Source organism: Dendropsophus ebraccatus, chromosome 1 (genome assembly GCF_027789765.1).
Source record: "Dendropsophus ebraccatus isolate aDenEbr1 chromosome 1, aDenEbr1.pat, whole genome shotgun sequence".
NCBI classification, from domain to species: Eukaryota; Metazoa; Chordata; class Amphibia; order Anura; family Hylidae; genus Dendropsophus; species Dendropsophus ebraccatus.
This window is the reverse complement of record NC_091454.1, coordinates 6,391,431-6,416,913: the sequence shown is the minus strand read 5'-3', so window position 1 is coordinate 6,416,913 and position 25,483 is coordinate 6,391,431. Positions and strand designations below refer to the sequence as shown.

At 42.8% G+C, this 25,483-nt stretch overlaps 1 protein-coding gene across 1 annotated transcript in view; it reads left to right on the top strand.

The window, feature by feature from the left end:
* The window catches only part of B4GALNT3 (beta-1,4-N-acetyl-galactosaminyltransferase 3), a 55,017-nt gene that overhangs the window by 8,815 nt on the left and 20,719 nt on the right, over positions 1–25,483 (top strand). The window contains exons 2-3 of the mRNA XM_069965171.1: positions 2,543–2,643; positions 7,685–7,732. Of these exons, the coding sequence (XP_069821272.1) occupies positions 2,543–2,643; positions 7,685–7,732 (149 nt within the window). The remainder of the gene's footprint in view (positions 1–2,542; positions 2,644–7,684; positions 7,733–25,483) is intronic.

Sequence of the window (25,483 nt, the reverse complement as noted above, 5' to 3'; positions counted from 1 at the left end):
GTGTAATCCTCAGTGTATATATATATATATATATATATATACACACACTCAGCGGCCACTTTATTAGGTACACCATGCTAGTAACGGGTTGGACCCCCTTTTGCCTTCAGAACTGCCCCAATTCTTGGTGGCATAGATACAACAAGGTGCTGGAAGCTTCCTCAGAGATTTTGGTCCATAGTGACATGATGACATCACACAGTTGCCGCAGATTTGTCGGCTGCACATCCATGATGCCAATCTCCCGTTCCACCACATCCCAAAGATGCTCTATTGGATTGAGATCTGGTGACTGTGGAGGCCATTGGAGTACAGTGACCTCATTGTCATGTTCAAGAAACCAGTCTGAGATGATTCTAGCTTTATGACATGGCGCATTATCCTGCTGAAAGTCGCCATCAGATGTTGGGTACATTGTGGTCATAAAGGGATGGACATGGTCAGCAACAATACTCAGGTAGGCTGTGGTGTTGTAACCATGCTCAATTGGTACCAAGGGGCCCAAAGAGTGCCAAGAAAATATTCCCCACACCATGACACCACCACCCCCAGCCTGAACCGCTGATACAAGGCAGGATGGATCCATGCTTTCATGTTGTTGTCGCCAAATTCTGACCCTACCATCCGAATGTCGCAGCAGAAATCGAGACTCATCAGACCAGGCAACGTTTTTCCAATCTTCTACTGTCCAATTTCGATGAGCTTGTGCAAATTGTAGCCTCAGTTTCCTGTTCTTAGCTGAGCGGAGTGGCACCCGGTGTGGTCTTCTGCTGCTGTAGCCCATACTGTGTACTGTGTGTTCAGAGATGCTCTTCTGCCTACCTTGGCTGTAACGGTTGGCTATTTGAGTCACTGTTGCCTTTCTATCAGCTGGAACCAGTCTGCCCATTCTCCTCTGACCTCTGGCATCAACAAGGCATTTCCGCCCACAGAACGGCCGCTCACTGGATGGTTTTTCTTTTTCGGACCATTCTCTGTAAACCCTAGAGATGGTTGTGCGTGAAAATCCCAGTAGATCAGCAGTTTCTGAAATACTCAGACCAGCCCTTCTACATGCCTAAATGCACTGAGTTGCCGCCATGTGATTGGCTAATTAGAAATTAAGGGGTAACGTGTAGTTGGACAGGTGTACCTAATAAAGTGGCCGGTGAGTGTATATACAGGGCACAGTACCACTTCTCCTGTCCTGTATGCTGGGTGTAATCCTCAGTATATATATATATGTATATATATATATATATATATATATATATATATATATATATACAGTGCACAGTACCACTTCTCCTGTCCTGTATGCTGGGTGTAATCCTCAGTATATATACAGTGCACAGTACCACTTCTCCTGTCCTGTATGCTGGGTGTAATCCTCAGTGTATATATATATACAGTGCACAGTACCACTTCCCCTGTCCTGTATGCTGGGTGTAATCCTCAGTATATATATACAGTGCACAGTATCACTTCCCCTGTATGCTGGGTGTAATCCTCAGTATATATATACAGTGCACAGTACCACTTCTCCTGTCCTGTATGCTGGGTGTAATCCTCAGTATATATATACAGTGCACAGTATCACTTCTCCTGTCCTGTATGCTGGGTGTAATCCTCAGTATATATATATATATATATATATATATATATATATATATATATATACAGTGCACAGTATCACTTCCCCTGTATGCTGGGTGTAATCCTCAGTATATATACAGTGCACAGTACCACTTCCCCTGTCCTGTATGCTGGGTGTAATCCTCAGTATATATATACAGTGCACAGTATCACTTCCCCTGTATGCTGGGTGTAATCCTCAGTATATATACAGTGCACAGTATCACTTCCCCTGTATACTGGGTGTATCGCTCAGTATCAGCTCTTGTATCTTTCTCTCCGCACACGGTGACCTGGATTACAATGAGATTCTCCATTAGTCCCTTTATAATCCACATCCGGAGCTGCAGATTGTCGCATCCTATACAGAGATCAACAACAACCTAGGCCCCTCCACCCACTCGCTCGCTCACTCACTCACTCGCTCACTCACTCACTCACTCACTCTGGTTTAGGAATTGTATTTATGCACCAGGAAGCCCAGGATGAGCACTGATATGGGAGTGCTGCAATGAATTGTAAGTGAACAGAAATGATAGAATAGACCCTATCAGTGATATCATTCATTCTGTGGGGGGCTCCGGGGCCCGTCCCCTCCATCTGTATAACCGTTGTGTCAGCAGGATAAGGTCACCTGAGGGGGGTGGATTCTGCTTCCATAGATGAAAGCTGTCACCCACTGATACATGTGGGGGGCCCAGCTGTCTGTGTCCGACCCCTCCCCGCACCCTGTGTCCTTAGCCTCTGATCTCCATACTTAGCTGCCTCATAACAACCAACAGGACTCATCACCCAGCTTTCCCAGACCCCTGAGTGGCACATCTGACTGCAGTATATGTATACTTCTGTACTCAGTATATCTATCATAGTGAGTTATTGTAAAGGTTTAAGACTCCCAGTACAAACCAGTCTGCTCTTTATTCCTCAGGATACAGTAACTGGAGGGAACTAGGGAAAGCGCTGGCGCACAACAACATCCCGGCCGTGGACCCCAATGTGCAATTCTACCGATCAGAGAAGCAGCAGAAGGTGAGAGGGGATCGTGCTGCACATATTCTTATATTATGTCATGTTATTATCTATGGATTTCATGGGAGGTGGTCGTCCACTTCTGTGCTTCATATACACCTAATCATATAGTGGTGGCACATAGATATAGAGCTGCTTACAGTCTACAGGAATAAGCTGGGTCCATTACCCCTAATCATATAGTGGTGGCACATAGATATAGAGCTGCTTACAGTCTACAGGAATAAGCTGGGTCCATTACCCCTAATCATATAGTGGTGGCACATAGATATAGAGCTGCTTACAGTCTACAGGAATAAGCTGGGTCCATTACCCCTAATCATATAGTGGTGGCACATAGATATAGAGCTCCCTACAGTCTACAGGTATAAGCTGGGTCCATTACCCCTAATCATATAGTGGTGGCACATAGATATAGAGCTGCTTACAGTCTACAGGAATAAGCTAGGTCCATTACCCCTAATCATATAGTGGTGGCACATAGATATAGAGCTGCTTACAGTCTACAGGTATAAGCTGGGTCCATTACCCCTAATCATATAGTGGTGGCACATAGATATAGAGCTGCTTACAGTCTACAGGAATAAGCTGGGTCCATTACCCCTAATCATATAGTGGTGGCACATAGATATAGAGCTGCTTACAGTCTACAGGAATAAGCTGGGTCCATTACCCCTAATCATATAGTGGTGGCACATAGATATAGAGCTCCTTACAGTCTACAGGAATAAGCTGGGTCCATTACCCCTAATCATATAGTGGTGGCACATAGATATAGAGCTGCTTACAGTCTACAGGAATAAGCTGGGTCCATTACCCCTAATCATATAGTGGTGGCACATAGGACTAGAGCTGCTTACAGTCTACAGGAATAAGCTGGGTCCATTACCCCTAATCATATAGTGGTGGCACATAGATATAGAGCTGCTTACAGTCTACAGGTATAAGCTGGGTCCATTACCCCTAATCATATAGTGGTGGCACATAGATATAGAGCTGCTTACAGTCTACAGGAATAAGCTGGGTCCATTACCCCTAATCATATAGTGGTGGCACATAGATATAGAGCTGCTTACAGTCTACAGGTATAAGCTGGGTCCATTACCCCTAATCATATAGTGGGGGCACATAGATATAGAGCTGCTTACAGTCTACAGGAATAAGCTGGGTCCATTACCCCTAATCATATAGGGGTGGCACATAGATATAGAGCTGCTTACAGTCTACAGGAATAAGCTGGGTCCATTACCCCTAATCATATAGTGGTGGCACATAGGACTACAGCTCCTTACAGTCTACAGGAATAAGCTGGGTCCATTACCCCTAATCATATAGTGGTGGCACATAGATATAGAGCTGCTTACAGTCTACAGGAATAAACTGGGTCCATTACCCCTAATCATATAGTGGTGGCACATAGATATAGAGCTGCTTACAGTCTACAGGTATAAGCTGGGTCCATTACCCCTAATCATATAGTGGTGGCACATAGGACTAGAGCTCCCTACAGTCTACAGGAATAAGCTGGGTCCATTACCCCTAATCATATAGTGGTGGCACATAGATATAGAGCTCCTTACAGTCTACAGGTATAAGCTGGGTTCATTACCCCTAATCATATAGTGGGGGCACATAGATATAGAGCTGCTTACAGTCTACAGGAATAAGCTGGGTTCATTACCCCTAATCATATAGTGGTGGCACATAGATATAGAGCTGCTTACAGTCTACAGGAATAAGCTGGGTCCATTACCCCTAATCATATAGTGGTGGCACATAGATATAGAGCTGCTTACAGTCTACAGGGATAAGCTGGGTCCATTACCCCTAATCATATAGTGGTGGCACATAGATATAGAGCTGCTTACAGTCTACAGCAGGGGTGGGGAACCTCCGGCCCGCGGGCCGCATCCGGCCCCTGAGACCTCCCGATGCGGCCCGCGGCCCGCAGCTCCCCTGTGATGCTCGCCGCTCTGCTGGGGAAGAAGCCGGCATACACCGCATCCTCCGGTGTCTGTGACAGCTGGCGGACACCGGAGGATGCTGTCTATGCCGGCTTCTTCCCCAGCAGAGCGGCGCGTGTCTTTACTCTCTTGCGGGCCGCGCGCGATGACGTCATTTCATCGTGCGCCGCCTGCAGGAGAAGACCGGCACAGAGGACCTGGGACAGAAGAGGACATGGGCTGCGTGGGAGCGGAGGTAAGGTGAGTGGGATGTTTATTTTTTTATTTGGGGGTTAACTAGGATCCCAGGGACATGACTGATGGGGGGGGGACAACTAGGCTACCAGGGACATGACTGATGGGGGGGGGACAACTAGGATACCAGGGACATGACTGATGGGGGTGGGACAACTAGGCTACCAGGGACATGACTGATGGGGGGGGGGGACAACTAGGCTACCAGGGACATGACTGATGGGGGGGGGACAACTAGGCTACCAGGGACATGACTGATGGGGGGGGGGACAACTAGGCTACCAGGGACATGACTGATGGGGGGGACAACTAGGCTACCAGGGACATGACTGATGGGGGGGGGGGGAAATAACTAGGCTACCAGGGACATGCCTGATGGGGGGGGGGAATAACTAGGCTACCAGAGACATGACTGATGGGGGGAGGAATAACTAGGCTACCAGGGACATAACTGATGGGGGGGGGGGACAACTAGGCTACCAGGGACATGCCTGATGGGGGGGGGGAATAACTAGGCTACCAGGGACATGACTGATGTGGGGGATAACTAGGCCACCAGGGACATGACTGATGGGGGAGACAACTAGGCTACCAGGGACATGACTGATGGGGGGGGAATAACTAGGCTACCAGGGACATGACTGATGGGGGGGACAACTAGGCTACCAGGGACATGACTGATGGGGGGGAATAACTAGGCTACCAGGGACATGCCTGATGGGGGTTAACTAGGCTACCAGGGACATGACTTGGGGGTTAACTAGACTACAAGGGGCATCACTGGGGGTTAACTACAATAGCAGGGGCACTGGGGGAACAATACTATGCCTTGTCCTGGGTGCTGCAAACCCCCGCTACTAACTGCCGCGCACGGTATGCGGCCCTCGAATGATTTTATTAATGCCCGACCGGCCCTCGAAATGGAAAAGGTTCCCCACCCCTGGTCTACAGGAATAAGCTGGGTCCATTACCCCTAATCATATAGTGGTGGCACATAGATATAGACCTGCTTACAGTCTACAGGAATAAGCTGGGTCCATTACCCCTAATCATATAGTGGTGGCACATAGATATAGAGCTGCTTACAGTCTACAGGAATAAGCTAGGTCCATTACCCCTAATCATATAGTGGTGGCACATAGATATAGAGCTGCTTACAGTCTACAGGAATAAGCTAGGTCCATTACCCCTAATCATATAGTGGTGGCACATAGATATAGAGCTGCTTACAGTCTACAGGAATAAGTTGGGTCCATTACCCCTAATCATATAGTGGTGGCACATAGGACTAAAGCTCCCTACAGTCTACAGGGATAAGCTGGCACCCAAAGCTGGGTTCATTACCCCTAATCATATAGTGGTGGCACATAGCACTAGAGGACCTTATAGTCCATAGTGATAAGCTGGCTCCTAAAGCTGGGCCCATTACCCCTAATCACATAGTGGTGGCACATAGGACTACAGCTCCTTACAGTCTGAGGAGATAAGCTGCCACCCAAAGCTGGGTCTATTAACCCTAATCATATAGTGGGGGCACATATGTCTAGAGCTCCTTACAGTCTACAGGAATAAGCTGGCACCCAAAGCTGGGTCCATTACCCCTAATCATATAGTGGGGGCACATATGTCTAGAGCTCCTTACTGTCTACAGGAATAAGCTGGCACCCAAAGCTGGGTCCATTACCCCTAATCATATAGTGGGGGCACATATGTCTAGAGCTCCTTACAGTCCATAGTGATAAGCTGGGTCCATTACCCCTAATCATATAGTGGGGGCACATAGGACTACAGCTCCTTACAGTCTACAGGGATAAGCTGGGTCCATTACCCCTAATCATATAGTGGTGGCACATAGGACTACAGCTCCTTACAGTCTACAGGAATAAGCTGGGCCCATTACCCCTAATCATATAGTGGTGGCACATAGGACTAGAGCTGCTTACAGTCTACAGGAATAAGCTGGGTCCATTACCCCTAATCATATAGTGGTGGCACATAGATATAGAGCTGCTTACAGTCTACAGGAATAAGCTGGGTCCATTACCCCTAATCATATAGTGGTGGCACATAGATATAGAGCTGCTTACAGTCTACAGGTATAAGCTGGGTCCATTACCCCTAATCATATAGTGGTGGCACATAGGACTAGAGCTCCCTACAGTCTACAGGTATAAGCTGGGTCCATTACCCCTAATCATATAGTGGGGGCACATAGATATAGAGCTCCTTACAGTCTACAGGAATAAGCTAGGTCCATTACCCCTAATCATATAGTGGTGGCACATAGATATAGAGCTCCTTACAGTCTACAGGTATAAGCTGGGTCCATTACCCCTAATCATATAGTGGTGGCACATAGGACTACAGCTCCTTACAGTCTACAGGAATAAGCTAGGTCCATTACCCCTAATCATATAGTGGGGGCACATAGATATAGAGCTCCTTACAGTCTACAGGTATAAGCTGGGTCCATTACCCCTAATCATATAGTGGGGGCACATAGGACTACAGCTCCTTACAGTCCATAGTGATAAGCTGGGTCCATTACCCCTAATCATATAGTGGGGGCACATAGCACTACAGCTCCTTACTGTCCGCCACTAATAGGCATATGGTGGTTAAAGTTTGATGAGAATGTTGTGCTACCACTTGTATTCCGTCAGACTACAACTCTCATCATTGGTAGCCTGAACAATTACCTCACATTTACAATGACAATTTATAAGCCATGAATTAGACTTCCTGGATAGGACAATAAAGATCAGAGAACAAATACAATAAGAATATATATATATATATGTAATGTCTTCCCTCATCTCTTCTGTTTATTCTCATTTCTGCAGCCCCAAGAATCAAAACCCTGGAATCTGTCTGTACCCTGGAAACCCGAGGTAAAGTGAGACGAATAGGAGATAGATAGATAGATAGATAGATAGATAGATAGATAGATAGGAGATAGATAGGAGATAGATAGATAGATAGATAGATAGATAGATAGATAGATAGATAGGAGATAGATAGATAGATAGATAGATAGATAGATAGATAGGAGATAGATAGATAGGAGATAGATAGGAGATAGATAGATAGATAGATAGATAGATAGATAGATAGATAGATAGATAGGAGATAGATAGATGATAGATAGATAGATAGATAGATAGATAGATAGATAGGAGATAGATAGATAGATAGATAGATAGGAGATGGATAGATAGATAGATAGATAGATAGATAGATAGATAGGAGATAGATAGATAGGAGATAGATAGGAGATAGATAGATAGATAGGAAATAGATAGATAGATAGATAGATAGGAGATAGATAGATAGATAGATAGATAGATAGATAGATAGATAGGAGATAGATAGATAGATAGATAGATAGATAGATAGGAGATAGATAGATAGGAGATAGATAGATAGATAGATAGATAGATAGATAGATAGATAGGAGATAGATAGATAGATAGGAGATAGATAGATAGATAGATAGATAGATAGATAGATAGATAGATAGATAGATAGGAGATAGATAGGAGATAGATAGATAGATAGATAGATAGATAGATAGATAGGAGATAGATAGATAGGAGATAGATAGATAGATAGATAGATAGATAGATAGGAGATAGATAGATAGATAGATAGATAGATAGGAGATAGATAGATAGATAGATAGATAGATAGATAGGAGATAGATAGATAGGAGATAGATAGATAGATAGATAGATAGATAGATAGATAGATAGATAGATAGATAGATAGATAGGAGATAGATAGGAGATAGATAGATAGGAGATAGATAGATAGATAGATAGATAGGAGATAGATAGATAGGAGATAGATAGGAGATAGATAGGAGATAGATAGGAGATAGATAGGAGATAGATAGGAGATAGATAGATAGGAGATAGATAGATAGGAGATAGATAGATAGATAGGAGATAGATAGGAGATAGATAGGAGATAGATAGATAGATAGATAGATAGATAGATAGATAGATAGATAGGAGATAGATAGATAGATAGATAGATAGATATATAGGAGATAGATAGATAGATAGATAGATAGATAAATAAATAGGAGATAGATAGATAGATAGATAGATAGATAGATAGATAGATAGATAGGAGATAGATAGATAGATAGATAGATAGATATATAGGAGATAGATAGATAGATAGATATAAAAGTATATCAGCAGCACAAAATCCTAGTGAGGTGGGTGCCAGTTGTAGTTCCAACCACGAACTCTTTATATATTGAAGTAAATTCAACGGCACTCCAAAGGATAGTGGAAACAAAATTTGTGATTTATTCCAGTGTGCAAATCATACACAGCACAGCAATCTCTGAGGCAACGTTTCTGTGGCCTCACGCCACCATTTTCAAGCCAAAAGTAAGTGAGCAAACACACATTTAAATACATATGGGTTACACCCATGGGTGTGACCACTTCGTGACATCATACATCAATCACAGTGGATTCAAGTGGAAACACAGTTACTAGTGAATTCAATAGATTCAAAATAAAGTGAAAAAAAATTGTGAAAAAAACCACGTTAAATGTACATCATGCGTTAAAGTGAGAGTAAGTCACATAAATATTTTATCCAGTGAAAAAACACCCTTCAAGTGTCCATATTAAAAATAAATAAAGTCTTTGTTAAAGTCCTTATTCCAAAATGGAAGATATCCATGTAAATTCGCCTGAAAAAGAGATGCATTACATCGTTCAGGATTCCACTTCAGGAACTACAGCAGACGCTAGAGCTTCCGTGGTCACAGAGTAAAGCGTCCCCATCTCCAGGCAACAGATGACGGGGATAACCCTCCTGCGTAAACGTATCCATTGGTGTCGGTCTCCGGATCATGCAAATTAAGCCGCCATAGCAGACAGCAACATACAGTAGTTTATCGCTTTGCAGCCGCTCAACAGCGGAGTGAAATCCATCCCACCGGAGCATGCTGTTCAGCAATGGGACCTCACTGGTCGCCACTATGGATTAAAAAAGACACAATTCGGGATTACCGCAGACACCGGGAAACGCATCATCTGAATAACAGCTCTCCAGGAGACAGGTAGTGACACACTTCGGCTTAAAAAACGCGATCTGCTGTTAAGAGTTCCGTCCATGTTCCCACCACATTCTGTAATATAGAAAAAATAATTAGATGTCACATGTTTCACAAATAAAAGTGTAATTGCTCACAGTTCACGGAGTATACTCCAACTTACTAGGAAATGACAAGCTCATCTCGACATATGTTTAGAAATTTTATATTCAATATTGAGACCAAAGTCCCCCAAAGCATCGGTTTTAAAAATCCACTCCAACTCCTTTCTCCTAAGGAGGAGCTGTCTGTCTCCCCCTCTTTGTGGCATTTCCACTATATCCACCACCATGAATTTGAGATCACGTTCCGTGTGCCCCTTCTCAGAAAAATGTTTGGCTACAGGGAGATCTAATCTTTTCTTTCTAATAGTATAGCGGTGGTGATTCAGTCTCGTCTTGAGATCCCAAGAAGTCTCTCCCACGTAGATACAGCCACACGGGCACCACAGAATGTAAACAACCCAGTCCGAGGCGCATGTTAAGTATTTGTTGATTTTAAATGTCTGTTTGGTGGTCGGGTGTACAAATTCTGTGCCCTTTGTCATTAGTTTGCAATTAATACAGTTGAGACAGGGGTACGACCCCAAGCTCCTCTGTCCCAGGAAAGTCTGTCGAATATTACGTCCCTTACTTAGCACATTTTTAACAAGCTGATCCTTCAAGTTTCTACCCCTCCGGAACGACATCAGGGGAGGGGCCTGGAAATCAGCTATCTTTTTGTGTGTGTTCCTCACTATGTGCCAATATTTGTTCACAATTGTCGTGATTTTGGGAGACATATCCGTGTAAGTGGACACAAAAGGGATCCTCCTGCAACCTTGTGGTCCTTCTTTGTCCTGCAATAAATTGTCCCGCTGAACCTGTTGTATGTCATGCTTACATGTATCCAAAATACTAGAAGGGTACCCCCTGTCTCTGAAGTCCTTTGTCATTTTAGTCAATGTCCTGTGCAGATCACACTCTCGTTCAATGATCCTTTTCGCCCTGAGCATCTGACTTTTGGGGAGGCTCCTTACCATTTTTCTTGGGTGGCAGCTTTCATACCTAAGGATATTGTTGCAATCGGCTGGTTTGGTAAATATGTCAGTCATTAAACGTCGTCCGTTTTTTATGACCAATACATCAAGATAGCTAATTTGATGATAGTCACAGTGCATGGTAAATTTAATGGTGGGATTGATAGTGTTCAAATGGTTAACAAATGTCACTAGTTGTGTCATGTCCCCATACCATGTCATAAAGACGTCATCAATGAAACGCCTCCACATCCCAACATGTTGGAAGTGGGGCGTCCCATAGATGACCGTCTCTTCCATGTGTGCCACCACAATATTGGCATATGTAGGTGCATAGTTAGCCCCCATCCCAACTCCACGTGTCTGCAAGTACATTTGTTCCTCAAACATAAAATAATTGTTATTCAAAGCAATGTCTAGTAACTGTAAAATAAAATCCTCCTCCTTTGGTTTTAACCCCAACTCCCCCAGTTTGCAAACAATGGCTGCCTTGCCCATAGTATTGTCTATGGAAGTGTACAAGCTAACAATATCCAAAGTTACTAGAATACATTGGTCAGGTAAATCAAGTTCTCTAATTTCCCTCAAAAATTGTGTTGAATCCCGAATGTATGATCTGGTGTTGACAACCAACGGTCTCAGCACCCTATCCAAAAAAATTGAAATATGACTTAAAACCGAGTCCCTACCCGAGACTATCGGTCGACCCGGGGGGTTATCAGGGTCTTTATGCAATTTGGGTAAAAAATAAATGACAGGCATTTTTGGGTGTTCCACCAAGAGAAATTCAGCTAGTTTTTCATCAATGATGCCTTGATGTATACCCTCCTTTATGACATTATCAATCATTTTGTTGATCTTAAACTTGGGGTCATTGTTGAGGGGCACATAGACATCTTTGTCATTCAGCTGTCTATATGCCTCACAAAGGTATTTAGACTTATCCATAATGACAATTGCCCCGCCTTTGTCGGCAGGCTTTATGACAATATGTGAATTCTGTGTGAGTTCATTTAAGGCTACCATGTCTGAGGATGTAAGGTTGGGGTGAGAGACCTTGTGTAAGTCAGTGTTATTTTGTAGCTCTCTTAATTCACTTTTCACTAAATATGCAAAGGAATCAATAGCTGTTGACACACTATTGGGATTAAAATCACTTACAGTACTGATGTTTAAGTCATGGCAATTAAATTTAGGGACCATCTCATTACCCTTATCACTAGTCCTATCTGCAAACCATACTCTTAAATTACAGCGTCTGACAAACTGAGAAACATCGAGATCTAACTGAAACCAGTCAACTGCTTGACTGGGACAATAGTTAAGACCTTTCTTAAGCACATACAATTGTCTAGGTTCAAGAGTAACAGATGAAATATTTACCACGTGGTTTTCTTTCTGGTTGTCACTCTCGGGGTATTCCTGCTGCCTCTCTGAGCTCTCCCTTTTGTGGTTTCGGTGTCTCTTTTTTCCTCCTCGTCGTGTTTTGCGGCGGAAGGAGGAACTTGATCTAAAAAAACTTCATTGTCGTTGTTCACATTCTGACGTTTGTTAATGTCCTTTCTTTTGTTTTTTCGCAGGTTGAAGGAAGTGTCATCTATCGGGTTCCATGTGTAGATTTTTCCGGAAGTATAATCATGTAAGTCTCTGAACCATTTATGTTTCTTCTGCTCCTGTAATTCACCCTTGAATTTCTCCAAAAAATTATTCTGTTTGTTGTAAAATTTGTCCAGGTCATCCGCGGACATAATGGTCTGTAGTTGATCTTTTGTGGCACTTAGATTTTTATCCACCTCTTTTAGCTGTTTCTGCATACTGTTCATCTGGATTAAAATAAGTTCAAAAGCGTACCTATTCGAAACCGTGATGAATCTCTGCCGAGACTCCTCATCCTCAAAGTCCATGTTGGGCTTTAGGCGTGTTCTCATGCCCCTCGGAATTCTCTGATGCTTGTGGTATTCGCTCAGTGTTCCAATGTGAAGTTGTAAGTTAAGTTTCCTTTTTGTTAGGTATTCATAGTCCCTCTGTAAATCAGTACTCGCAGGAGTTCTCAAAAAGGTCATGTCCGCTTGTACATCTCCCAGTATCTGGTTAGTGTCGCCCTCCGTGAAAAGGAAAGCTTGTGCTGAATGTTCATCCATGACGAAAAAAGAATTTCTAGGAGTCCAACATCAATGGCAAAATAGTCCGTTCAGTATGTGCCAGCTTACCGGTTCAATTATATAAAAGTATATCAGCAGCACAAAATCCTAGTGAGGTGGGTGCCAGTTGTAGTTCCAACCACGAACTCTTTATATATTGAAGTAAATTCAACGGCACTCCAAAGGATAGTGGAAACAAAATTTGTGATTTATTCCAGTGTGCAAATCATACACAGCACAGCAATCTCTGAGGCAACGTTTCTGTGGCCTCACGCCACCATTTTCAAGCCAAAAGTAAGTGAGCAAACACACATTTAAATACATATGGGTTACACCCATGGGTGTGACCACTTCGTGACATCATACATCAATCACAGTGGATTCAAGTGGAAACACAGTTACTAGTGAATTCAATAGATTCAAAATAAAGTGAAAAAAAATTGTGAAAAAAACCACGTTAAATGTACATCATGCGTTAAAGTGAGAGTAAGTCACATAAATATTTTATCCAGTGAAAAAACACCCTTCAAGTGTCCATATTAAAAATAAATAAAGTCTTTGTTAAAGTCCTTATTCCAAAATGGAAGATATCCATGTAAATTCGCCTGAAAAAGAGATGCATTACATCGTTCAGGATTCCACTTCAGGAACTACAGCAGACGCTAGAGCTTCCGTGGTCACAGAGTAAAGCGTCCCCATCTCCAGGCAACAGATGACGGGGATAACCCTCCTGCGTAAACGTATCCATTGGTGTCGGTCTCCGGATCATGCAAATTAAGCCGCCATAGCAGACAGCAACATACAGTAGTTTATCGCTTTGCAGCCGCTCAACAGCGGAGTGAAATCCATCCATAGTGGCGACCAGAGAGGTCCCATTGCTGAACAGCATGCTCCGGTGGGATGGATTTCACTCCGCTGTTGAGCGGCTGCAAAGCGATAAACTACTGTATGTTGCTGTCTGCTATGGCGGCTTAATTTGCATGATCCGGAGACCGACACCAATGGATACGTTTACGCAGGAGGGTTATCCCCGTCATCTGTTGCCTGGAGATGGGGACGCTTTACTCTGTGACCACGGAAGCTCTAGCGTCTGCTGTAGTTCCTGAAGTGGAATCCTGAACGATGTAATGCATCTCTTTTTCAGGCGAATTTACATGGATATCTTCCATTTTGGAATAAGGACTTTAACAAAGACTTTATTTATTTTTAATATGGACACTTGAAGGGTGTTTTTTCACTGGATAAAATATTTATGTGACTTACTCTCACTTTAACGCATGATGTACATTTAACGTGGTTTTTTTTCACAATTTTTTTTCACTTTATTTTGAATCTATTGAATTCACTAGTAACTGTGTTTCCACTTGAATCCACTGTGATTGATGTATGATGTCACGAAGTGGTCACACCCATGGGTGTAACCCATATGTATTTAAATGTGTGTTTGCTCACTTACTTTTGGCTTGAAAATGGTGGCGTGAGGCCACAGAAACGTTGCCTCAGAGATTGCTGTGCTGTGTATGATTTGCACACTGGAATAAATCACAAATTTTGTTTCCACTATCCTTTGGAGTGCCGTTGAATTTACTTCAATATATAAAGAGTTCGTGGTTGGAACTACAACTGGCACCCACCTCACTAGGATTTTGTGCTGCTGATATACTTTTATATAATTGAACCGGTAAGCTGGCACATACTGAACGGACTATTTTGCCATTGATGTTGGACTCCTAGAAATTCTTTTTTTCGTCATGGATGAACATTCAGCACAAGCTTTCCTTTTCACGGAGGGCGACACTAACCAGATACTGGGAGATGTACAAGCGGACATGACCTTTTTGAGAACTCCTGCGAGTACTGATTTACAGAGGGACTATGAATACCTAACAAAAAGGAAACTTAACTTACAACTTCACATTGGAACACTGAGCGAATACCACAAGCATCAGAGAATTCCGAGGGGCATGAGAACACGCCTAAAGCCCAACATGGACTTTGAGGATGAGGAGTCTCGGCAGAGATTCATCACGGTTTCGAATAGGTACGCTTTTGAACTTATTTTAATCCAGATGAACAGTATGCAGAAACAGCTAAAAGAGGTGGATAAAAATCTAAGTGCCACAAAAGATCAACTACAGACCATTATGTCCGCGGATGACCTGGACAAATTTTACAACAAACAGAATAATTTTTTGGAGAAATTCAAGGGTGAATTACAGGAGCAGAAGAAACATAAATGGTTCAGAGACTTACATGATTATACTTCCGGAAAAATCTACACATGGAACCCGATAGATGACACTTCCTTCAACCTGCGAAAAAACAAAAGAAAGGACATTAACAAACGTCAGAATGTGAACAACGACAATGAAGTTTTTTTAGATCAAGTTCCTCCTTCCGCCGCAAAACACGACGAGGAGGAAAAAAGAGACACCGAAACCACAAAAGGGAGAGCTCAGAGAGGCAGCAGGAATACCCCGAGAGTGACAACCAGAAAGAAAACCACGTGGTAAATATTTCATCTGTTACTCTTGAACCTAGACAATTGTATGTGCTTAAGAAAGGTCTTAACTATTGTCCCAGTCAAGCAGTTGACTGGTTTCAGTTAGATCTCGATGTTTCTCAGTTTGTCAGACGCTGTAATTTAAGAGTATGGTTTGCAGATAGGACTAGTGATAAGGGTAATGAGATGGTCCCTAAATTTAATTGCCATGACTTAAACATCAGTACTGTAAGTGATTTTAATCCCAATAGTGTGTCAACAGCTATTGATTCCTTTGCATATTTAGTGAAAAGTGAATTAAGAGAGCTACAAAATAACACTGACTTACACAAGGTCTCTCACCCCAACCTTACATCCTCAGACATGGTAGCCTTAAATGAACTCACACAGAATTCACATATTGTCATAAAGCCTGCCGACAAAGGCGGGGCAATTGTCATTATGGATAAGTCTAAATACCTTTGTGAGGCATATAGACAGCTGAATGACAAAGATGTCTATGTGCCCCTCAACAATGACCCCAAGTTTAAGATCAACAAAATGATTGATAATGTCATAAAGGAGGGTATACATCAAGGCATCATTGATGAAAAACTAGCTGAATTTCTCTTGGTGGAACACCCAAAAATGCCTGTCATTTATTTTTTACCCAAATTGCATAAAGACCCTGATAACCCCCCGGGTCGACCGATAGTCTCGGGTAGGGACTCGGTTTTAAGTCATATTTCAATTTTTTTGGATAGGGTGCTGAGACCGTTGGTTGTCAACACCAGATCATACATTCGGGATTCAACACAATTTTTGAGGGAAATTAGAGAACTTGATTTACCTGACCAATGTATTCTAGTAACTTTGGATATTGTTAGCTTGTACACTTCCATAGACAATACTATGGGCAAGGCAGCCATTGTTTGCAAACTGGGGGAGTTGGGGTTAAAACCAAAGGAGGAGGATTTTATTTTACAGTTACTAGACATTGCTTTGAATAACAATTATTTTATGTTTGAGGAACAAATGTACTTGCAGACACGTGGAGTTGGGATGGGGGCTAACTATGCACCTACATATGCCAATATTGTGGTGGCACACATGGAAGAGACGGTCATCTATGGGACGCCCCACTTCCAACATGTTGGGATGTGGAGGCGTTTCATTGATGACGTCTTTATGACATGGTATGGGGACATGACACAACTAGTGACATTTGTTAACCATTTGAACACTATCAATCCCACCATTAAATTTACCATGCACTGTGACTATCATCAAATTAGCTATCTTGATGTATTGGTCATAAAAAACGGACGACGTTTAATGACTGACATATTTACCAAACCAGCCGATTGCAACAATATCCTTAGGTATGAAAGCTGCCACCCAAGAAAAATGGTAAGGAGCCTCCCCAAAAGTCAGATGCTCAGGGCGAAAAGGATCATTGAACGAGAGTGTGATCTGCACAGGACATTGACTAAAATGACAAAGGACTTCAGAGACAGGGGGTACCCTTCTAGTATTTTGGATACATGTAAGCATGACATACAACAGGTTCAGCGGGACAATTTATTGCAGGACAAAGAAGGACCACAAGGTTGCAGGAGGATCCCTTTTGTGTCCACTTACACGGATATGTCTCCCAAAATCACGACAATTGTGAACAAATATTGGCACATAGTGAGGAACACACACAAAAAGATAGCTGATTTCCAGGCCCCTCCCCTGATGTCGTTCCGGAGGGGTAGAAACTTGAAGGATCAGCTTGTTAAAAATGTGCTAAGTAAGGGACGTAATATTCGACAGACTTTCCTGGGACAGAGGAGCTTGGGGTCGTACCCCTGTCTCAACTGTATTAATTGCAAACTAATGACAAAGGGCACAGAATTTGTACACCCGACCACCAAACAGACATTTAAAATCAACAAATACTTAACATGCGCCTCGGACTGGGTTGTTTACATTCTGTGGTGCCCGTGTGGCTGTATCTACGTGGGAGAGACTTCTTGGGATCTCAAGACGAGACTGAATCACCACCGCTATACTATTAGAAAGAAAAGATTAGATCTCCCTGTAGCCAAACATTTTTCTGAGAAGGGGCACACGGAACGTGATCTCAAATTCATGGTGGTGGATAGAGTGGAAATGCCACAAAGAGGGGGAGACAGACAGCTCCTCCTTAGGAGAAAGGAGTTGGAGTGGATTTTTAAAACCGATGCTTTGGGGGACTTTGGTCTCAATATTGAATATAAAATTTCTAAACATATGTCGAGATGAGCTTGTCATTTCCTAGTAAGTTGGAGTATACTCCGTGAACTGTGAGCAATTACACTTTTATTTGTGAAACATGTGACATCTAATTATTTTTTCTATATTACAGAATGTGGTGGGAACATGGACGGAACTCTTAACAGCAGATCGCGTTTTTTTAAGCCGAAGTGTGTCACTACCTGTCTCCTGGAGAGCTGTTATTCAGATGATGCGTTTCCCGGTGTCTGCGGTAATCCCGAATTGTGTCTTTTTTAATCCATAGTGGCGACCAGAGAGGTCCCATTGCTGAACAGCATGCTCCGGTGGGATGGATTTCACTCCGCTGTTGAGCGGCTGCAAAGCGATAAACTACTGTATGTTGCTGTCTGCTATGGCGGCTTAATTTGCATGATCCGGAGACCGACACCAATGGATACGTTTACGCAGGAGGGTTATCCCCGTCATCTGTTGCCTGGAGATGGGGACGCTTTACTCTGTGACCACGGAAGCTCTAGCGTCTGCTGTAGTTCCTGAAGTGGAATCCTGAACGATGTAATGCATCTCTTTTTCAGGCGAATTTACATGGATATCTTCCATTTTGGAATAAGGACTTTAACAAAGACTTTATTTATTTTTAATATGGACACTTGAAGGGTGTTTTTTCACTGGATAAAATATTTATGTGACTTACTCTCACTTTAACGCATGATGTACATTTAACGTGGTTTTTTTTCACAATTTTTTTTCACTTTATTTTGAATCTATTGAATTCACTAGTAACTGTGTTTCCACTTGAATCCACTGTGATTGATGTATGATGTCACGAAGTGGTCACACCCATGGGTGTAACCCATATGTATTTAAATGTGTGTTTGCTCACTTACTTTTGGCTTGAAAATGGTGGCGTGAGGCCACAGAAACGTTGCCTCAGAGATTGCTGTGCTGTGTATGATTTGCACACTGGAATAAATCACAAATTTTGTTTCCACTATCCTTTGGAGTGCCGTTGAATTTACTTCAATAGATAGATAGATAGATAGGAGATAGATAGATATATAGGAGATAGATAGATAGATAGATAGGAGATAGATAGATAGATAGATAGATAGATAGATAGATAGATAGATAGATAGGAGATAGATAGATAGATAGATAGATAGATAGGAGATAGATAGGAGATAGATAGATAGATAGATAGATAGATAGGAGATAGATAGATAGATAGATAGGAGATAGATAGATAGATAGATAGATAGATAGATAGATAGATAGATAGATAGATAGATAGATAGATAGGAGATAGATAGATAGGAGATAGATAGGAGATAGAGAGATAGATAGATAGATAGATAGATAGATAGATAGATAGATAGATAGATAGATAGATAGATAGATAGATAGGAGATAGATAGATAGGAGATAGATAGGAGATAGAGAGATAGATAGATAGATAGATAGATAGATAGATAGATAGATAGATAGATAGATAGATAGATAGGAGATAGATAGATAGGAGATAGATAGGAGATAGATAGATAGGAGATAGATAGATAGATAGGAGATAGATAGATAGATAGATAGATAGATAGATAGGAGATAGATAGGAGATAGATAGATAGGAGATAGATAGATAGGAGATAGATAGGAGATAGATAGATAGATAGATAGATAGATAGATAGATAGGAGATAGATAGATAGATAGATAGATAGATAGATAGATAGGAGATAGATAGATAGATAGATAGATAGATAGGAGATAGATAGATAGGAGATAGATAGATAGATAGATAGATAGATAGATAGATAGATAGGAGATAGATAGATAGATAGATAGATAGATAGATAGGAGATAGATAGGAGATAGATAGATAGATAGATAGATAGATAGATAGATAGATAGGAGATAGATAGATAGATAGATAGATAGATAGATAGATAGATAGATAGGAGATAGATAGATAGATAGATAGATAGATAGATAGATAGATAGATAGATAGGAGATAGATAGATAGATAGGAGATAGATAGATAGATAGGAGATAGATAGATAGATAGATAGATAGATAGATAGGAGATAGATAGATAGATAGATAGATAGATAGGAGATAGATAGATAGATAGGAGATAGATAGATAGATAGATAGATAGATAGATAGATAGGAGATAGATAGGAGATAGATAGATAGATAGATAGATAGATAGATAGATAGATAGGAGATAGATAGATAGATAGATAGATAGATAGATAGATAGATAGGAGATAGATAGATAGGAGATAGATAGATAGATAGGAGATAGATAGATAGATAGATAGGAGATAGATAGATAGATAGATAGATAGGAGATAGATAGATAGGAGATAGATAGATAGAAGATAGATAGTAGATAGATAGATAGATAGATAGGAGATAGATAGATAGATAGATAGATAGATAGATAGATAGATAGATAGGAGATAGATAGATAGGAGATAGATAGATAGATAGATAGATAGATAGATAGATAGATAGGAGATAGATGGATAGATAGGAGATAGATAGATAGGAGATAGATAGATAGATAGATAGATAGATAGATAGATAGATAGGAGATAGATAGATAGGAGATAGATAGATAGATAGATAGATAGATAGATAGATAGATAGATAGGAGATAGATAGAAGCAGGGGCTGGCTGGCAAATTTTAGCCCGGGGGGCAAGCACACAGCACTGGCCCATAAGTAGCAGGCTGGCGGCCCATCCTTTAAGGACCACTCTGGCCCTTACCTATAACATCTTCGTCATTTGTGACCAAATATCCTACTGTGCCCTGTGAAGGGATCAGAAGTCACTTTCCTGTATAAGTCTATGGGGCGGCTCAGCGATGACACGGAACGTACCCATAGACAGATGCTAGGAATGCTGGGTGACCTCTATCGTACTGAGTATATGATGCTGGAAAGCTGGGTGATCTCCATCATACTGAGTATAGGATGGTGAGAAAGCTGGGTGACCTCCATCCTACTGACTATAAGATGCTGGGAAAGCTGTGTGACCTCCATCATACTGAGTATAGGATGGTGAGAAAGCTGGGTGACCTCCATCATACTGAGTATAGGATGGTGAGAAAGCTGGGTGACCTCCATCCTACTGACTATAAGATGCTGGGAAAGCTGTGTGACCTCCATCATACTGACTATAAGATGCTGGGAAAGCTGGGTGACCTCCATCCTACTGACTATAAGATGCTGGGAAAGCTGGGTGACCTCCATCCTACTGACTATAAGATGCTGGGAATGCTGGGTGACCTCCATCATACTGAGTATAGGATGGTGAGAAAGCTGGGTGACCTCCATCATACGCAGTATAAGATGGTGGAAAAGCTGGGTGACCTCCATTATACTGACTACAAATACAAGATGCTGGGAAAGCTGGGGTTTCTGTATTTTTTTTTACTGCTGTGGTCCTGTGGGTATAGGCATTCCTCTTTTTAGAACACCCCCCTCGTGTGTGCACCCCCCATTAGTAAAAATAATAATAAACAAAACAACAAACACACATACTTATATGTATCCTCTATGTACTCCTGTATATGTCTCCTCCTGTATATATGTCCCCTCTATGTACTGCTGTGTATGTCTACTCCTGTATATATGTATCCTCTACGTACTGCTGTATATATGTATCCTCTATGTACTGCTGTGTAGGTCTCCTCCTGTGTGTGCGTATATACATATATATATATATATATATATATATATATATATATATATATTCACGAGGGAATATGCAATGCAGGAAAATTTGGATCAGTGTAACTATATATATATATATATATATATATATATATATATATATATACACACACACAGGAGGAGACCTACACAGCAGTACATAGAGGATGCATATATACAGGAGTACATAGAGGATGCATATATACAGGAGTACATAGAGGAGACATATATACAGCAGTACATAGAGGAGACATATATACAGCAGTACAGAGGAGACATATATACAGCAGTACATAGAGGATGCATATATACAGGAGTACATAGAGGATCTATGATGTATCCTCTATGTACTCCTGTATATATGTATCATCTATATACTTCTGTATATATGTCTTCTCTATGTACTCCTGTATATATGCATACCCCCCAACTTTTGCTGGGGGGAAAGAGGGACATAGCCACGCCCATAATTGCGCTCTATGACCCCATAGCCACATCATCTATTACCATTATATAAGTAACAAATATTATCACCACATAGTTACTTATACCACCATACCACTGGTGCCTCCATCTAGGTAGGGTGTAGTAGTGGAGGTATAGTGAATAAGGGGTGTAGTAGTACAGGTAAAGATGAGGGGTGAGGTAGTACAGGTATAAATGAGGGGTGTATTAGTAGTACAGATGAGGGGGATTAGTAGTACAGGTACAGATGTGGGGTGTAGTAGTAATACGGGTATAGCTGAGGGGTCACTGGGGGAAACTGGGGCAGCTGGGGGTGACTGGGAGAGCTGGGGGTGTACGGGGCAAACTGGGGGAGCTGAGGGTGACTGGGAGAGCTGGGGGTGTATGGGGCAAACTGGGGGAGCTGAGGGTGACTGGGAGAGCTGGGGGTGTATGGGGCAAACTGGGGGAGCTGAGGGTGACTGGGAGAGCTGGGGGTGTATGGGGCAAACTGGGGGAGCTGAGGGTGACTGGGAGAGCTGGGGGTGTATGGGGCAAACTGGGGGAGCTGAGGGTGACTGGGAGAGCTGGGGGTGTATGGGGCAAACTGGGGGAGCTGGGGGTGACTGGGAGAGCTGGGGGTGTATGGGGCAAACTGGGGGAGCTGGGGGTGACTGGGAGAGCTGGGGGTGTATGGGGCAAACTGGGGTTGACTGAAGGGGGACTGGGGACAGTTGGAGTTGACTGAAGGGGGACTGGGGCAGACTGGGGATGACGGAGGGGAAATGGGAAAGACTGGGGGTGACTGAGGGGGACTGGGGCAGCTGGGGGTGATTGAGGGGGACTGGGGCAGCTGGGGGTGATTGGGGCAGGAGTGCACATAGCCCTCCTCCTCTTCCTCTCACCCTGGCACACAAGTTCCCCTCCCCGCCACACATGCAGGTCCCCAGTCTTTGAAGGAGGCCGCAGGGACTGTAGTGATGATATCACCTGCTCCAGAGACCGGGGACCTGCACGTGTGGCCAGGAGGGGAGCAGGACGTGATATTTATAGCTCGGGCAGGTCAGTCGCAGCTCTGTTAGGTGGACTGCCCGACCGCCCTGCATCTCACCTCTAGCCCAACACTCCACGCACAGCCATAAGCCCGCCATGCACCTCACCTCCGGCCCAACACTCCACGCACAGCCATAAGCCCGCCATGCACCTCACCTCCGGCCCAACACTCCACGCACCGCCATAAGCCCGCCCTGCACCTCACCTCCGGCCCAACACTCCACGCACAGCCATAAGCCCGCCATGCACCTCACCTCCGCGCCGCCCGCTTGACCTGCACCTCTTGCCCGGCCGCCAACCCGACAATCCATGCTGCTCCGCCTGCAATGATTTTTTGTGAAAATTTAATTTAAGATTTTTACAAAAAATCTAATCGATTCTAACCTTCTGGGCGAATTAATTTGTTTACTCACCCAGCCCTGATTCCTCTGTATGTCTCCTCTTGTATATATGTATCCTCCATGTACCCCTGTATATATGTCTCCTCCTGTATATATGTATCCTCTATATACTCCTCTGTATGTATCCTCCTGTATATATGTATCCTCTATATACTCCTCTCTATGTCTCCTCCTGTATATATGTATCCTCCTGTGTATATGTATCCTCTATGTACCCCTGTATATATGTCTCCTCCTGTATATATGTATCCTCTATATACTCCTCTGTATGTATCCTCTATATACTCCTCTGTATGTATCCTCCTGTATATATGTGTCCTCTATACACTCCTCTGTATGTCTCCTCCTGTATATATGTATCCTCCATGTACCCCTGTATATATGTCTCCTCCTGTATATATGTATCCTCTATATACTCCTCTGTATGTATCCTCCTGTATATATGTATCCTCTATATACTCCTCTGTATGTATCCTCCTGTATATATGTATCCTCTATATACTCCTCTGTATGTATCCTCCTGTATATATGTATCCTCTATATACTCCTCTGTATGTCTCCTCCTGTATATATATGTCCCCTCTATGTACTGCTGTGTATGTCTCCTCCTGTATATATGTCCCCTCTATATACTCCTCTGTATGTCTCCTCCTGTATATATGTATCCTCTATATACTCCTCTGTATGTCTCCTCTTGTATATATGTATCCTCCTGTATATATGTCTCCTCCTGTATATATGTCCCCTCTATATACTCCTCTGTATGTATCCTCCTGTGTATATGTATCCTCTATATACTCCTCTGTATGTCTCCTCCTGTATATATGTATCCTCTATATACTCCTCTGTATGTATCCTCCTGTATATATGCATCCTCTATATACTCCTGTGTATGTCTCCTCCTCTATATATGTATCCTCTATATCCTCCTGTGTAGGTCTCCTGTATATATGTATCCTCCTGTGTAGGTCTCCTGTATATATGTATCCTCTATATACTCCTCTGTATGTATCCTCCTGTATATATGTATCCTCTATATACTCCTCTCTATGTCTCCTCCTGTATATATGTATCCTCTATATACTCCTCTGTATGTATCCTCCTGTATATATGTGTCCTCTATACACTCCTCTGTATGTCTCCTCTTGTATATATGTATCCTCCATGTACCCCTGTATATATGTCTCCTCCTGTATATATGTATCCTCTATACACTCCTCTGTATGTCTCCTCCTGTATATATGTATCCTCCTGTGTAGGTCTCCTGTATATATGTATCCTCCTGTATATATGTATCCTCTATGTCAGGGATAGGGAACCTTGGCTCTTCAGCTGTTGCAAAACTACAACTCCCATCATGCATGGACAGCCTATGGCAGCCCAGGCATGATGGTAGTAGTAGTTGTGTAACAGCTGGAGAGCCTTGGTCCCCTCCCCCTGCCCTATGTCCTGCTGTGTAGATGTCCTGCTGTGTAGGTACCTGGCTTCCTGCAGACACCATCTTCTCTGTCTTCAGGCTCTTCTAGCCCAGACACAGGAGAACCAGCTGGGAGGAGAGAGCGGCCTCTGGTGGCCGGAGGAAGATACTGCCTACAGCAGTTTGCTTTTTACCATAAGCCTCATAGGCTTATAGGAAAGCATAATGGCCATAAAGGGGGCGGGGCTTACCGGCATGGGGGCGGGGCTTCAGCGGCCGCTTCCAGCACAGTCCGGATCCACAGCCACAGGTAAATATGACTGAAGAGGGCGGGGCTGTAAGCAGGGGAGGCGGGGCACTGAGGACTCCAGCCAGCTGTCAGCAGCCATGCGGCCCTGACAACTGGGGGAAGAGCGGCCCGGGGGGCATGTGCCCCCCTGCCCCCCGGCCCAGCCCGCCCCTGGATAGAAGATAGATAGTAGATAGATAGATAGGAGATAGATAGATAGATAGATAGGAGATAGATAGATAGATAGATAGATAGATAGATAGGAGATAGATAGATAGATAGATAGATAGATAGATAGGAGA